Source organism: Myotis yumanensis, unplaced genomic scaffold, assembly GCF_028538775.1.
Source record: "Myotis yumanensis isolate MYYU_CA2020_CCGP unplaced genomic scaffold, mMyoYum1.0.hap1 SCAF_13, whole genome shotgun sequence".
NCBI lineage: Eukaryota > Metazoa > Chordata > Mammalia > Chiroptera > Vespertilionidae > Myotis > Myotis yumanensis.
In genome coordinates this window covers 48,991,573-49,006,598 of record NW_027223764.1, presented here as the reverse complement: position 1 = coordinate 49,006,598, position 15,026 = coordinate 48,991,573, and the positions used below count along the sequence as shown (strand labels likewise).

Sequence of the window (15,026 nt, the reverse complement as noted above, 5' to 3'; positions counted from 1 at the left end):
ACAAGCAAGTGACCCACTTTGTGGGGCTTCCCTCCTGGTCCAGGGCTCAGGCTGTGTTGGGAGGTGAGGGTGTGCTTGGAATAGAGGTGGGAAACGCACATGCCCACAGGGCCTGGGTGTGTCCAACTGTGGGAAATGCTCAGTGGGTGACAATGGGGGAGCATGGCACTCCTGCGGCGGGTCAGCCACCACCAGTGAGTCGTGGGTTCAAGGTCCCCACTGAAAAGCAGGCATGTGACTGGACAGTGAAGAGCCAACGTAGGCAGCTCACCTGCGGTAGGACCTCAGATGTCGGTGGGCCACCTCCAGCTCACGGCGGGTGGTTGACAGCCACCCTCTCCACTGCTCACTAAGGAAGGTTGAGCTCCTCTCCTTGGGTTTCAGGGGCTGCCTCTTTAACCCCCCCACTCTCCTGAGTTCTCTGCTCCCTTGTCCTTCCTTCTCCAGGCACGTACAGGCTGCCTCTCCCAGGATGCTGCCCGGACACCCTGGCAGCCCCTACCTGCTGCTCTCTCCACACTTTCCACTCGGCCACCAGCCGGTGCCTCGCATCTCTCAGGTGAGAGCCCAGTCATCACTGACCTGTCCCAGGGAGACAGGCAGGGCACGAGGACACGCCCCTGCACCCTAGCCTCTCGTCCAGGCTCTGTCTGCCTTGCTGTGACCAGGGGCAGTCCCCCTTCTCTGGACCCGGGCTCCCATCCTTTGGCTTCTGGCATTCCTATTATTTTAACATGCTGCTGGGCTGTTACAGAGGTCAGCTGAGGGGACACAGGCATTCAAGCGTGGACAGTAGCTGAGGCACGCAGAGGGCTCCTGGGGACCTCAGAGGTGGTGACTGCTTGGTGCTTGGCGCCCACGGAGCCAGCAGGCATGGGCCCGCTCAAGTGCCGAGGAGGCTGACATTTCTGTGCTGCCTGCCAAGTTGCTGCGGGCTGGCACACAGTGGCAGTGGGGGCGGTGGGCATGCTGCAGTCCTGGGGGACAGGCCAGGTGACCTTCCATACTAAGGCAGAGGAGGGAGCAGCTTGGCCCCCAAGGACCTTGCCAGGGAGGAGGCTCCTGCCCGCCGCGTGTGCGCCTGCTCCTGTGTGCGAGCGTCAGGCTAAAGGCTGCACCAGAACAAAGAGCTGGGGGCTGGGTATCTGAGGGGCCCACGTGGAGACGCCTGACTTGGCGGTTTGCTGCAGTGTCTGCTCTCTCTCTCTCTCTCTCTCTCTCTCTCTCGCTCTCGCTCTCTCTCTCACACACACACTCACACACGAAGAGCACTGCCCCCAGGCCGGAGCTCCAGCTCCAGAGCCCACCAATGCTGGCGAGCACAGCCAGCCCAGCCCAGCGCCATCCCTCCTGACAAAGCACCGCTCCTTACTGCATGATCTCATCCCACCAGCCCTCATCTGGCCCCAGCTTGGCCTCCTGACAAGAGAGACAGACAGGGAGAGGGAGCGGGAGAAGGGGTGGGGGAGGCAGGCAGGGAGAGAAGGGGAGACACACACAGACACACAAAGATACAGCTCCCCTGATACACACACACACACACACACACACACACACCCTAATGTATCCCCCCGAGACACACTCACCATCTCACACACACAGACATGTGTGCACACACAAACACCAAGGAGAAAGTCTGAGAGGTGGAGGGAAGGGAAGGACGGACAGAGACAGACAGACAACATCAGAGACCCCCAGAGAGAAAGGAGGGGAGAGACCGGGAGGGTGAAAATTGTACAAGCCAATCAGAAATGGTGGGAGCCCAGACGGAGACTGAAAGACTGAAGGGCAGAGAGGCAGCACACGCTGGCTGCAAGGGCTCTGAGGACAGAGAACATTCTAGAGCTGCAGAGGCCTGGCTGGGAGGGGCCTGGTCAGGCCCAGCTGTGGGCAGGGTGGCCACAGGACCCCCACAGCTGTACCAGAGGTGGGTTACACAGGTCATGCACCCACAGAGCCTCAGGGAAGAAGCAGAGGAGAGTTGTGTCACAACAAGCAAGTCACAAGGCCTCTCTGAGTTTCAGCTCCATCCTTCATAGGTGTAGGTATTACTCTGCCTCACAAAGCTGGGGCTGCAGCAAGATCGGGGAGCACCCAGCACGCATCTGCAGGGCCGTAAGAGACCCATGAGGGAGGGCTGCACAGGGCCTGACCTCTCCCTGAGACAGGGAAAACCTGGGGCTTCTGGGGGAGCCCACTTTCCTGCTTACCCCTGACCCTTTGACACGCTTTCCTGCCTTGGGTTTGCCTTTGACCTATTCTTTAGGTAGGGGGTGGGGAACCATTTTTCTGCCAAGGGCTATTTGGATATTTATAACATCATCTGAGGGCCAGGCAAAATTATCAACTTAAAAATTAGCCTGCTATATGTGGTCAAACATTTAATTAACTCAACCCTAATGCTTTGGCAGGGCCAGACCAAAATTCGAGGGCCTTATATGGCCGAGTGCCAGATGTTCCCCAGCCCTGTTCTAGTTTCATCCCCTTGTCTCCACCCAACTGCACAAGTGGAGCCTTCCTGGTCCAGCACCAGCATCCTTGTCCTAATGTCCCCAGCAATCTGTTAACCAGTTCCCCTCCTGGCCCCCACCCCACCCCTGCAACCTGTTCTTTTCTAGCTGGAACAATCTTTGCAAAATGAGAATTTAGCCATGTTCTCATTACTTTTAGAACAAAGACATAATCCTCAAGACAGGCCCCATGGGTTCTCACTGCTGCTGACTTCTGCTTCTGGGCTCTGGAACTACTGCCATTAGTTCTGCCAAAAGCCATGCTTCCTTCTACCTCAGGGCCTTTGCATAGACGGTTGTTCCCTTTACCTGGGAAGAAGCTCTTCCTCCTTCATCTATTCTACTCTTACTCAGCCTTCCGCCACCCCCGAGTGGTCTCATGGCATCCCTGAATTTTCCTTCATGGCACTTACCACAGCTTAAATTTACACACATGCATATATACACATACACAAATGCACATGCACATACACCTGTGATTATTTGATCAATGTTTCTCTCTCTCTCTCTAGACCAGGGGCCAGGAAACCATGGCCTATACCTGCTTTCGTGAAAAAGCCTTTATTGGAACTAGCCACACTCATTCATATCGCCTTTGGTTGCTTTCGTATGGGCTGTGAGGCCTAAACTATTGACTATCAGGCCCTTTACAGAAAAAGTTCGCCAAGCCCTGCTCCAGACTGCAAGTTTGCCAAGGTGGGGCCGAGTCTGTTTTATTTCTCATGTAGCCCAGCCCTGGCCAGGTGCCTGTGCAGAGCAGGTGCTTAACAGAGACATGGATGCATGTGTTTCTTGCATAAGTAGCCATTTTTACCTTGTCAAAATTGTACTGACTTAAGTTATTACGAAAACTGCAGATTCCATCAGGAACAGACATCACTTAAGAGATTCCAAGCGCATTTCTGGCAAGCAGTTCAATACAACAGCGACTTCTCAGCCCAGGCCGGCGCACCAAGGATCCCACAGCAGCGACTGGCCAAGGAGACCCTGCCCCACGGTTCAGAGGTGCCCACGACCCTGTGCACGACTGCCACAGACCTGAGAGGGAGCCCCACCCTCATTCAAGAGGTTAGGACTGAGGAAAACACATCAGGAGACGCCCTTTACATGTTTTCATTAAGGCTCTTTCTACATCTACTCCAAAGACCTATCAACGAACTCAGAGAAAACGTCCGTTTTATCCTTATACGGAGAAATCATTGATTTTTTTTCTTTTTCAATAAGTTGTTCTGACTTGGTAAGAATGTTAACAACAGCTAGACACTATGCTTGGTGCTGTACAAACTTCTAGAACTTACAGTGATCATTGCAAGGTAGGTCACATGGTCATTCCTGCCTTCCTGGGGAGAGGAGCTGAGGCTCAGAGACCACACGCTCAGCAGGGGCCGGGCTGGGTAGTAACAGGCCCTTGGAGGGTTAAAGCTTACACTGCACCCCTGCCTCAGCGATGAGGATGGCGGGGAGTGTGCAGCCGTATCTGCCTGGTGGGCGTGGAGCCCTCACAGACAGAATGCCGCCTGCCTCCTTCAGGGCCTCTATTTAAGACGGGGCCATGAGGTCCCTGTGAGAAGCCTGGATGTGCTGATTTATTTTTATTTAGCAATTTTTTTTGAATGACTCCAGTGGAGTGTCAGGGTTAAGAATGATGACTCTGGAGTACAGACCTGGGCTTAAATCCCAGCTCGGCCACTTTTCAGCTGAGTGACCTGGGGAAATCTCTTCAGCTTCTCTAGGCCTCAGTTTCTTCATCTACAAAATGGGAATGATCACAGTGCTCATGCCCAGGGGTCACTGTGGTGATGAAATGAGACAATGCACAGCTCCCTTTAGCCTGCTGTTGGGTGTGGTGTGCCTTGGACCACCTGCTGGCCCTGAAGTGCCCCCCAAAGGTAAGAATACTTCCCGAGACAAGGAACAAGTCCCGCCCAGGGGCTCTGAGCCCGGCTGCTCCTGGAGGCTCACACCACATCTGGGTAAACCTAGGCACCAGCCAATGGGGGTGGCGAACAGCCCTGGGTTAGAGCCCAGTTCCCCTCCCACGTCCCGATGGTGTCCGTGGAGCCCCCAGTGGTCACCTACCGGCAGACTTCGGAGTGAACTTGTCTCGGTTCGCGGCACACACAGCCAGCAGTCTGTAGCCGAGGTCCAGGTCGAACCCTTGCTGAGCTGCCACCCGACTGACCACCTGCCAGCAAGAGGGGAAGGAAGGGCAGGGGTGAGTCACTGCCTACCCCAGGCCTCTGCGCCCAAGGAGCAGATGTGCCCATTTTATGGGCGAGGCGGGCAGGCTGAGGTCTCGTCAGTCACTCAGCAAACGTGGACAAGCACATCTCCCACGCCGGGCTTCCCGGACTCCAGGAGGCCCATGCCCACCTCCTCCCCGCCATCATCATAGATGTCCTGTACCCACCGTCTTGGGGCCTTGCTACCCTCATCCTCCAAGCAAGGTCCCCTCCCAGAGCACTGACACCCCCCGCCCCTTGAGTCCGAATCTGCCCAGAAGGAGAAACACTGACTTAGGACACTGGGCTCCCGTGGAGCCTCAGCTTGGAGTCGCCCAGAGAGACACTCCTACACTCCTCGCGGCTCAGCACTGGGCCAAGCCCCTTGCAGCCTCGGACCTCAGCCCAGAAACTGTACACTCTCCTGCGGGGCCTGGGTCAGTCTCCAGGGCCAAGCACTGCTCGCACACAGGCGGCTTCCATAAGGGCATCGCCCATAGCTGCGTATCCGGAGCCTGGAGGTCCCACCACCTCTCATGAACCTAGAAGTACGGCCCAGCAGGAGGGAGCAGGGAGGGCCCGGGAGGGCTGGCCATCCCAGGGAGCAGTGTGGGCCAGGGTGCTCCGGGGGCCCTGCGAGTGGTCCACAGGCACCACTCCCTCCCCGCCCGCTCCCAGGTGTCCTGCGCCTGCCAGCTCTGCTCCCTCCTGCCCGCCTTCCTCATTAACAGCAGGCAAATTAGGTTCCTTATTAAGAAGAAAGGACCTTGGAAAATGGAGTCGCTTCAGGAAGCAGCTGGGCGGCCCTGGCTGACTGGGAAAGGAGTCCAGAGGTGGGGCTCTCTCTTGAGAGAGGCAGACTCACCGTCAGGCCCTAGAGACCACCTGTTCCCGAGGCACGCGGAAGTGCCATGGGGTTGGGCCTGGCCCCTGTGGCCATTAGAACAGTTCCCCATCATGTGCTCTCTATTTAGGGGTCCTTACAAGGGCTCTAGGGCTAAAGAGGGTGGGAACACCACTAATCTATGCCGACCCTTTCATTTAAATAATGCAGACCCTGGAGAATATCCCTGGTGAACCAGGGAGGAGCGGGGATCCCCTTCCCAGGACCACCGGAGCCTCCTGGAACGGCGCCCGGCCTCCCCACCCCATCTCCTGGGAACCCCCTGTAAGGAGGAAACACGACTTTCTCAGGTTAGAATGTTTGCTCAGCTTCCCAGCCTCAAACAGAAGCCCCTGATGCCGAGGTCTCCATCCTCCCGACCCCCCGCATCCCCCACTCCGGGGCCTCTTTCCCACAGGCTCTATTCTCTCCTGTACTGTGGCCCTCATCCCCCCCTTTTCCCCCCCTTCCCCCCCGCCCCCCCACACACCATGTTCCAGAATCTCTGGGCCACCCCGGAGCGGGGCTGTCCTCACGGTGAGTCTCAATGTTCAAGCAGGAAAACAAGGCCCCTAACTCTTTATGGCAGACAGACAGGTCTGCAGACAGACACTGCAGAGCCCTCCCAGGGAGGAGAGCAGTTTGCACAGGGAGTCCGTTTGGACTGGAGCATCAATGAGGCTGCTGTTTATGGGAAATGTCAACACGGGCGAACGGTATAGTGGGAGAGTTGGCTCCGGGCACTGAGGGCTGAGTAAACGTTTTGTAAGCAGAGATGCGCCAAATTCTTACAAGGGCTCACGAGGGGGTGTTATCATCTCTGTTTTACAGATGAGGAAACCGAGGGTAAAATAACAGCCCAAGGCCAGAATGTGACCCGAGGCAGCCAGGCCGCGTGCACGGTCAGCTCTTGCCAGGAGAGGGCCTCTTTTTCAGCCCACAAAGGGTTAAGGCCACAGCTTCCAACCGGCCTGGCCTGGGGCACCCTCAGGCCCTAGTTTGAGGGCAGGAAGTAAAGGTCCCACTGCTTGGCCAATACTGGCTAATCCTGTTGCTCTGGTTTAAAAAAAAGAAAAACTAGCTAAATTGAGCAAGAGGGGCCTGGGGCTGGTACAAGGGCTGTCCTGCAGGCTGGGCCTACCCTTCAGAGGAGCAGGAGTACGTCACCAAGTCCCCCCAGCGCCCGCCTGTAGAAGAGTCACTGACAAGGAGGCTGAAGCCTGGAGAAGGCAGAATCTTGATGAAGGTCACACAACACAGGTGTGGCCGAGCGTGCTCAGCTGGACCCTGTGACCCCAAAGTGCGCATGTGCCCCCGGCTTCTGGGCCCAGCCTGAGGACCCTGGGAAAGTCCAAGAGGTGGACCCAGCCGAGCAGACCTGTCCTGTTTCAGAGGCCTGCTCCCCCCGAAATGGGCAGCACCCTCCGTGAGGGTCCCCTGGGAGGAAGGCCCCTCTTCCACAAAGGCTGTGGCGAGCAGCCTTGTGCTGCTGCCCTCTGCTGGCTGCGGAGCCCACCCGGCTCATCCCAGCCCGCGGGAGGGTGTGTGGGGGGTGCTCCTCAGGCTGGCTGGCTGAGACCCCGACCTCATGCCAGGTCAGAAAATCCAACCACTCAGGCCACAGAGAGAAACGGAAGCCCAGACTCGAGAGAGGGGGTGTGCTCCAGGTCATGTGGCAAATACGTAACTCCCACGAAGGGAGTGTGTTGCTTTGAAAAGTGGCGAGCCTTCTGGCCGGGAAACAGGACAGGCTGCCTGGGAGAGGTTAGAGAAGGGTTTCTGCTCCCCTGGGGGGCCGGACACACAGCCAGCCCCTTCTGACTCCGACAGTCAGGGAACTGGAGGCATGCAGGGCCTGTGTGCTCATCCTGCTCCACCCAATCCTGTGCAACCTACGGCTCAGTCACACAACTTTCCTGAACCTCAGGTTCCTCTCCTATGAAGGTTTGAGGATGACCTCCATTTCCACAGCCATGTTCAGTCTCGTGGCTGTACCCTAACCCCTCAGGGCACTTCGCTACCAGTCTCAGCGCAGGGCTGGTCTGGTCTTTGTGCTGCTGCTTTGGATCAAGGCATGAGACTGGGTTCTGGTTCTGCCACTTATTAGCTGTTCTACGTCACTCGAGTGACTTAATCTCTCTGGGCCTCAGTGTCCTCATATGTGAAATGGGTACAAAATGCCCTCCTTGCAAGGGTGACAGCCAGCAGAGTTCAACGAACGCTGTGTGTGAACGTCCGCCCAGGGCGTTGGCAGTGAGGGCTTTGAGGCTGCGGGGACTTACTCACAGGAGAGATGAGGCCCCTGCTGCTGTGCTAACTGGTCTCGGTTTCCTTCTTCCACCTTCTACCTGCCTCACCTCCCCTGACCCTTCTAACAGGAGGAAGAGGGAGCAAGTCCAGGGAGGCGTGACTGTGAGGGGGACACCCAGAGGAAAATCCTGGCTCTGTCACTAAGATGGGGGGCCAGGGAGTGAGCAGTCAGCACCATCAGGAAAAACCTGGTGCTGAGGGTGGGGAGGTGCTCCAGCTCCTGCACTTCTGAATCCTGGGGTCAGAGGGCATGAAGGGGAGGTTGGGCAGAGGCCTGCCAGGGGCCCAATGGGCCCAGAGCCAGTCACTTGAATTGTGCCTGAGCTGCTTGGAAGCAGCATGGCACACATGTGTCCATTTTCTGCCTGCGGCTAAGTGGTGTTTAATTGATATCCTCTAAGTAAGCCGGATCCAGAGGAATTTGCTCCCAGAAGTCACCCAGGGGATTGTGGCAACCTGGGAAGTGCAGGCTGCCACCTGGATGGGGTGGGGTTCATGTGTTTGGGGCCTGGACAGCCTTACCGGCTAGGGCCCTTGGGGTCTCTGACCTCCCCAACCCATCCCTCTCCGTGGGCAGGGCTTAGACTAAGGGTGCCCGGGGGAAGGGAGGACTGGCAGAATGGCCCTGGGGCACCTGGGGGGTGGTCAGCGTTACCAGCTGAGACTATAGCCAGCTGCTCCCCCTCTCTCAGTTGCCTTGTTTGTAAAACAGGGGTGATGATACCTTCTCTGCCCACCTTGGAGAGTCTGCATAAGGATGCAAGGGGGCAGTGCCCAGGAAAGTGCCTCGGGCACTGAGGGTGTCTTTTGTGATCCTCCACCTCACCTTTCTCTCCCACTGGTTCTACTGAGCGCCAAGAAGAGTCAGACTCAGCTCTCTGCAGCTGTGGCTGGTGGGGCAAGGACCCCTTTCTGATTAAGCAGCAGGTGGGGGGAGTGGGGGCAAAGATGGCTGTTCAACCAAGTATATGCCTTAAGCAGGGGTGCAATGAGGAGAGGCCCAGCAGAGCAGCGCTATGCCTTTGTCCAGTGTTCCCTGCCTGGGAAGCACAGCCTCTCCCCTGTCCTAAGGGGCCTCCCTGGACTTCCTCCTCCAGGAAGCCCTCCACAATCCCTCCGTCCTACCCTCTAAGGATGCTCCTCTTCAGAGTTCCTATCCTCATACAAATAGTATCCCATCACTCATCTGCTGAAGACCTTTCAAGGGCTCGCCACCCGCCCTTCAAATATGCAAACTCTTCTCCCTTGGCCTGCTGGCCCTGTGTTAGCTGCTCTCTGCTTCCTCTTCAACCTCATCTGGTACCCCTCCCCCTTTCGCGTGCTCTGTACCTTGAACAGATCAAGCCTCAGGGCCTTTGCACTAGCAGCTCCCTCTGCCTGCGGACCCTTCCCTCCAATCAAAGCTGACTCCTTGCCATCAGGTCTCAGCTGGAGGTCACCCCTCAGGAGGCTTTTCCTGACTACCGCCCTGCCCTTCTCGCAGGTGCATGTCCTAGTGTCAGCCTCCCACCGGAGTTAGCTGCGGGAAAGGTCTGTCTGTGGCACTCACCGCACTCCCTCTGTGCCCAGCACAGGGCCTGGCCCCCTGCAGGGACTTGATGAGTATTTACTGAATGAATGGATGAATGACAAGGCCAGGGCAGAGCCAGTTACTGGCCATCTCATGCCCACCTGCCAGTCCAGCCCAGCCAGGGCCATTGTCTGATTCAGCTGCAAGCTCCATGTCCTAGGCAGGGCCAGGCTCGGGGCGGGTGCTGGGGAACGTGGCAGCCTGTCTGGCCACGTGTTATGGGTGATGCCCACCTCCTTCACTCTGGCTGCCTGCAGCTGGGGCGGGAGTGAGGGCCTCTGTAACATCTGTGCCTGCCCACAGGGCTTAGCCTGAACCAGGATCCCCACAAAGAGGATTAAGGGAGCTGGGCAGGAAGGGAGGGAGAGCCCAGCGGCTGAAGGTTGAGGAGGGCTGCTGGGCAATGCCGGTGGCAGCCCGAGTTGGCCTGGTGTTCCCAATGGGGGCCAGATGGTGTTGGCTTTGGACAAATAGAGGCGCCTGGGAGGGTCCTGGCGGCATCCCTGCCTGGCCTGCCTCATGGCCAGGAGCTGCGCTGTGGAGGCAGATGGGTCTCAGCTTGAATCCCGGGTCTGCTGCTCACGGGCTGTGGAACCTTGGGAGGTCAGTCACAAGCCTCCGTTTCCTCCTCTATAAATTGGGGAAGGTGGCAGGACCAGCCGCACAGAGTGGGTGTGAGGATTCAGTGAGAAGGCGTGTCCAGTGGGCCAGCTCGGTGTCAGGCAGAGAAGAGGTGCTTGGTAATGATGGCCCACGTATGGTCATTGTGGTCCTTTATTCCTCTCACTTTCGCCTCCCTCCTGGCTGCAGCTTCCCAGGAAGTGTGATGCCCTCAGGCTTTACCCACTGTTTCCCCTGGCCAGGCAGCCATCTTAGTCTCTCCTGCCCAAGCCTTGGGGTGGCAGGGCTCCCCAGCAATCTGTTTCCCCACATTCTCTTCAAAGCTGACTCAGGCCCACTGAGCGGCCGCCCTCACACTGACTGATACAGGTCACATGGCTGGGGACATTCACGAGCGTCGGGCTCCTTCCCTGTGGCTGTCAGCCGGCAAGCTCTTAGGCTTGGCCAACCACACCACCAGCTCTGGGTCTGGCCTCTGCTGAGCTCATCTCCTCGATCCTGACCAAGCTGAGTTCGTTTCAGTTCTCGGGTTCTCATGCCCGCCTGGGCCTTGCACGTGCCCCTGTGCCTGGGATACTCTGGCTACGCTCAGCGGCTTGTGCAGGGGGCCCACACTCCTGCAGGTGGTCACGTGGCTCCTTTTCTCAGTGTTCTGTGACCCGCCGCCCCGTCTCCCAGTTAAAGCCCCCTTTCTCTTCTCTGTTTCCTCCACCTTGTGCACAATTTTCTCAGCCATCTCTTTCCATGTCTGTCTCCTCTTCTGAAGAGGAAATCGGCAGAGTCTTATTCATCATTGGGTTCACAGGGGATTGTGCATGATAAACGAGGGATCAATCAGTATTCATTTAGATAGGCGGATGGATGTAATAGGAGCTCAATAAATGCTTATGTGAATAGCTAAGTGGATGGATGACCATAAAAATAGCTCAACAGATGTTTACCTAAGTCAATGAACAAATGACTGGGTAGATGGGCAAACCCTTCAAGAGTCTCCCTGCTTTGCTTATGATGGAACATTTATACCATCAGACTTATAACTCGCCAAAGTAGGCTGGGTCTTTCTCACCAAGTGTGGGGAACCCACAAAATCATGGGGACTGTGTCTCCCCATCAGACCAGTTTCCTCTGGTGCATGTATGTCAGGGGTGAGCACAGAGGGCCATCCCCTCCATCAAGGATGTCTTCCCGTCTCTCATCCCCCATCACCTGTGGCCTCCCCTGCCCCTGGCCAGGCATGCTGGTCCCGGCCATCTTCTCTGCGCATGTGCAGGTGGGGAGGGTGCGGACTCACCGTCAAACAGCCCATCAGGCTCTGCTCGAAGGGCCGCTGGAAGGCCCGTGGGTCTCCACACCAGTCCAGCAGCTCGGTGGCGGCATTGTGGAAGTTGGCAGGGTTCTGTAAGTGCTGGGGGAGGGAAAGGAGACAGCATGAGGTCCCAGAGATGCAGACAGCGTGGCAGCAGGGAAGACCCCAGGCCTTACGGAGAGGAGACTCAAAGGCCCGATTAACGCGTTTTCTTCAACTTCTCCTCATACAGCTTCCCTTTGCATCTCCCTCCCCAGCCCAGTCCCTGGCAGGATGGGGATTAGCAGCCCCATTGTAAAGGCAGGAAAACCAAGGTCTAGAGCAGTGGTTCTCAACCTTCTGGCCCTTTAAATACATTTCCTCATGTTGTGAACCAACCATAAAATTATTTTCGTTGCTACTTCATAACTGTAATGTTGCTCCTGTTATGAATCGTAATGTAAATATCTGATATGCAGGATGGTCTTAGGCGACCCCTGTGAAAGGGTCGTTCGACCGCCAAAGGGGTCGCAACCCACAGGTTGAGAACTGCTGGTCTAGAGAAAGACAATAAGTAGGTATTAAAGTGATTTCTGGATCCTGGCAGTGCGGGAGGTGGGCCCTGCATGGTTCAGGAGGGTGCCATCTGGCTCCCAAAATTGGGGGTTAGCTTTTCCTGAGCCGAGACAGTCTGGTCCTGGAGATTCTTTCTTGACAAGCCCCCTCCCACCCCCTCCACCCATGGCTTCAGAGCAAACGCTACCACAGTTAAGTCACACAGGAGCAGGGGGCTGGGAAGGTGGACTAAAACCAGGTGGTCACACCAGGGCCTGGTGGACATGGCTTTTTGACCCCTGGTCTTCTGGGCCCAGTCTGGCTTGGCTCGGGGCTGTCGGCATCATTGGGAGGGGTCCCAGCCGAACCCAGGCCCCTCCCAGTCAGAGGTCTAATCAACAGAAGCGATTCTGGCGCCAAGGTCTCTAGGCCCGGCCTCGGACTCAGGCCTTCCCTCCCTGACTTAACACATATCCGTGTCTTCCCAGGCCCCGCTGGGAGAGGCGCTGAGCCCGGCATCATGGAGCAGGTGGGGAGAAGCTGGGAGTCCCGCGTTGGGGGTGACTAAGTGTGGGTTCTCCGGCGGGACATCTTGTGGATGTGCACAAAGGTCGGAGTGTAAGCAGCTGCAAGGCCTCTGAGCTCCCTGTGGCCTTGGTGCTGGGAGACACAGGGAACAGTAGCTGCCCCCGGGGACTGCAGCCTCCCTTCCTGCAGCACGAGTCAGCCTCAGTGCCAAGGCGGGGAGGGGTCTTAGGGCTGCAGGTGCCAGCAGTGGGAAGGGAGCGGAATGTGCTGTGTGAGCCTCTGGGGCAGGGCCTCTGGGAGTCACACTCTGCCTTCACCTCTTACTAGCTGCTGAGCTAGGGCCTGGCAGGTCACCGGATGGTGGTGGAAATGCTTGTTTCTTTCACTTAGGGTTTTATGACCATTGTTCTATACACCGTGGCTTGTGCAAGGCAAGATTTAAAAATAGGTGGAAGAAAGTGGAATGAATGAGAATATCCTCCTTCCATGAAGGTACCAGGAGAAAGGGAGATGAAGGAAAGGAAGAGGGCAAGCGTGCAGCCACACAGCTCTGTCACCGGGCCGGGTGGGGACTCAATAGGAGGAGGCTCACACAGCCCTGGCAAAGCACCTGGCATGGGTGTGTGCCCGCGTGGGGCTGCCCTTGGCCGTGTCCGCCTCCCCAAGGCTGTCCGGGAAGCACAGCTGAGCTCGCAGCTTGAAGCCCTGGCTCCACCCAGCACTCTCTCTGCAAAGGCCGAACTCTGCGCTTCATTTGCAGCGCATGGGAGGAACTTCCACATATAGAAACACGCCCTTTGGGAGGGCACAGAGGCCCTCACCTCTGTCCTTGTGCGCAGAGGTGACTGGTCCCCTCCGAGGCCACGGGCGGCACCTGGGCTGCACGAGGAAAGCCAGGCAAACTGGCCGGTTCCCTGCCCGGCAGCCTCCTTTCGCTAACTGAGTTATTACGTTTATTTACATGATGTCACACCCAATTAGTAGGGTCAGCAGCAGCCACAGGCTGCTCTCTGAGCTGCCTGCCCACAGCACCCTCTTCTTTTGGGGCTCTGGGCTCACAAGTGGCCTATGAGGGCAGGCTCAGGGGCCATCAGCTTGGGCTCTGAGTGGTCACCTGTGGGCACAACTCATTGGTCGAAAGAATGTCAGGCATCCCCTTCAGCGGCTGTTGCTCAGTGGCTCCGCGGCTCCGGCCAAGCCCCTCGCTTCTCTGTGCTCTGGTCGCCTGTTTCCACTCTGAGGTGACTGGCGGGCATGGAGAGACTGAGTGATGCAGTGAAGTGAGCGGGACAGACCTGGACCACACCCCACCAGCCACTGAGCCACGCAGCCCCGGGTGGGTTCCGAGCTGCAGATCCCTCATCTGTAAAGGGGGGTGATGACAGCTCGCAGGGCTGCTGCAAGGGATAGAAACGATACCCCTGAAGACATCCCCTCCCACAGAGGAGGGCCAGGGGACGGTGACTGCTGCTCTGCATGCTGAGATCTTTGCTGCACTGTCTCTTGTTTCTTCTACAAGTGTCTTGAGCATAGAAACAACGCTCTGTCCGCCTCTGGACCTGGAGATGGCACAAGGCCAGGCCTGCACAGAAGTGGTCGGTGAGCAGCTAACTGTCCAAAGGAGGGTGCCTCTATGGTGCAGGCCAGCAAGCTGACCACTTCAGAACAGGTCCCAGTGGCACATGGAAAGGCTGGTGGGTGAGGCTGGCCAGCCTTGGATGGGCTGGGCACGGGAGCACAGATCTGAATCACAGGCACAGGCCTCCCTGGCTGTGGCAGGGAGCACACTAATCCCCCGTCACCCATCAGGAAGCCTGCCCATCTCCTCAATTCCTCAGGAGATCTGGGCTCTATCCACTGGCCACTGAGTCTGTTGGGGCAGGAGTAGCGGACATCAGTGCCCAGACCAGGACTTGGCTACCCAGACCAAGTGATGAATGCCTTTTCCTGTCAATCAGCCTGTAAATCAAATGATCCATCCATCCATCCATCCACACAAATATGAATCAGTTCATAACCATCCATCCACTTACCCACCCACCCATTCAGCCATTCACTACTTTATCCATCACTCATCCATCCACTCATCTACCTACCTATCTACCTATCCATCCAGAATTTATCCAACCACCAACTCATCCACTCACTCACCCATTTATCCATCCATCATCTAAATATACCCACCATGCAATCACCTCACTGCCCATTCACATGTCCACCCACCCACCCATGTATTCATTCCCTTCGCTACCCACTTATCAGTCCACCCCTGCCCCCTTTCCCCAGCATACTTGGGCCTCACCCTGGTCTGGGCACTAAGCTAGACTTAGAGATGGATATGGCACATCCTCTGCTCCCGAGGAATTTAGCCTGGTGAGGGGCCTGATATATGCCCTGCAGGGCCTATAGCCCAAGGCAGAAAGAACAGGAGGGGTGAGGCAGCTGCGTGCCCAGGAAGCACTAGAATTCAGAGATGGGCACCGGGGGTTTGCGGAGGCTGCTGTGCAGAAAGGAGCTGATTTGCATGGCTTTGCAGGTAAAG

The 15,026-nt window shown here is 57.1% G+C and overlaps 1 protein-coding gene across 4 annotated transcripts in view; it reads right to left on the bottom strand.

The window, feature by feature from the left end:
* Window positions 1-15,026, bottom strand: part of ZMIZ1 (zinc finger MIZ-type containing 1) — a 219,918-nt gene that overhangs the window by 84,262 nt on the left and 120,630 nt on the right. For all 4 annotated transcript variants that reach the window (XM_070433065.1, XM_070433063.1, XM_070433062.1 and 1 more), the window contains exons 6-7: window positions 11,408-11,521; window positions 4,590-4,695 (exon numbers count right to left, since the gene is read on the bottom strand). In XM_070433065.1, the coding sequence (XP_070289166.1) occupies window positions 4,590-4,695; window positions 11,408-11,521 (220 nt within the window). The remainder of the gene's footprint in view (window positions 1-4,589; window positions 4,696-11,407; window positions 11,522-15,026) is intronic.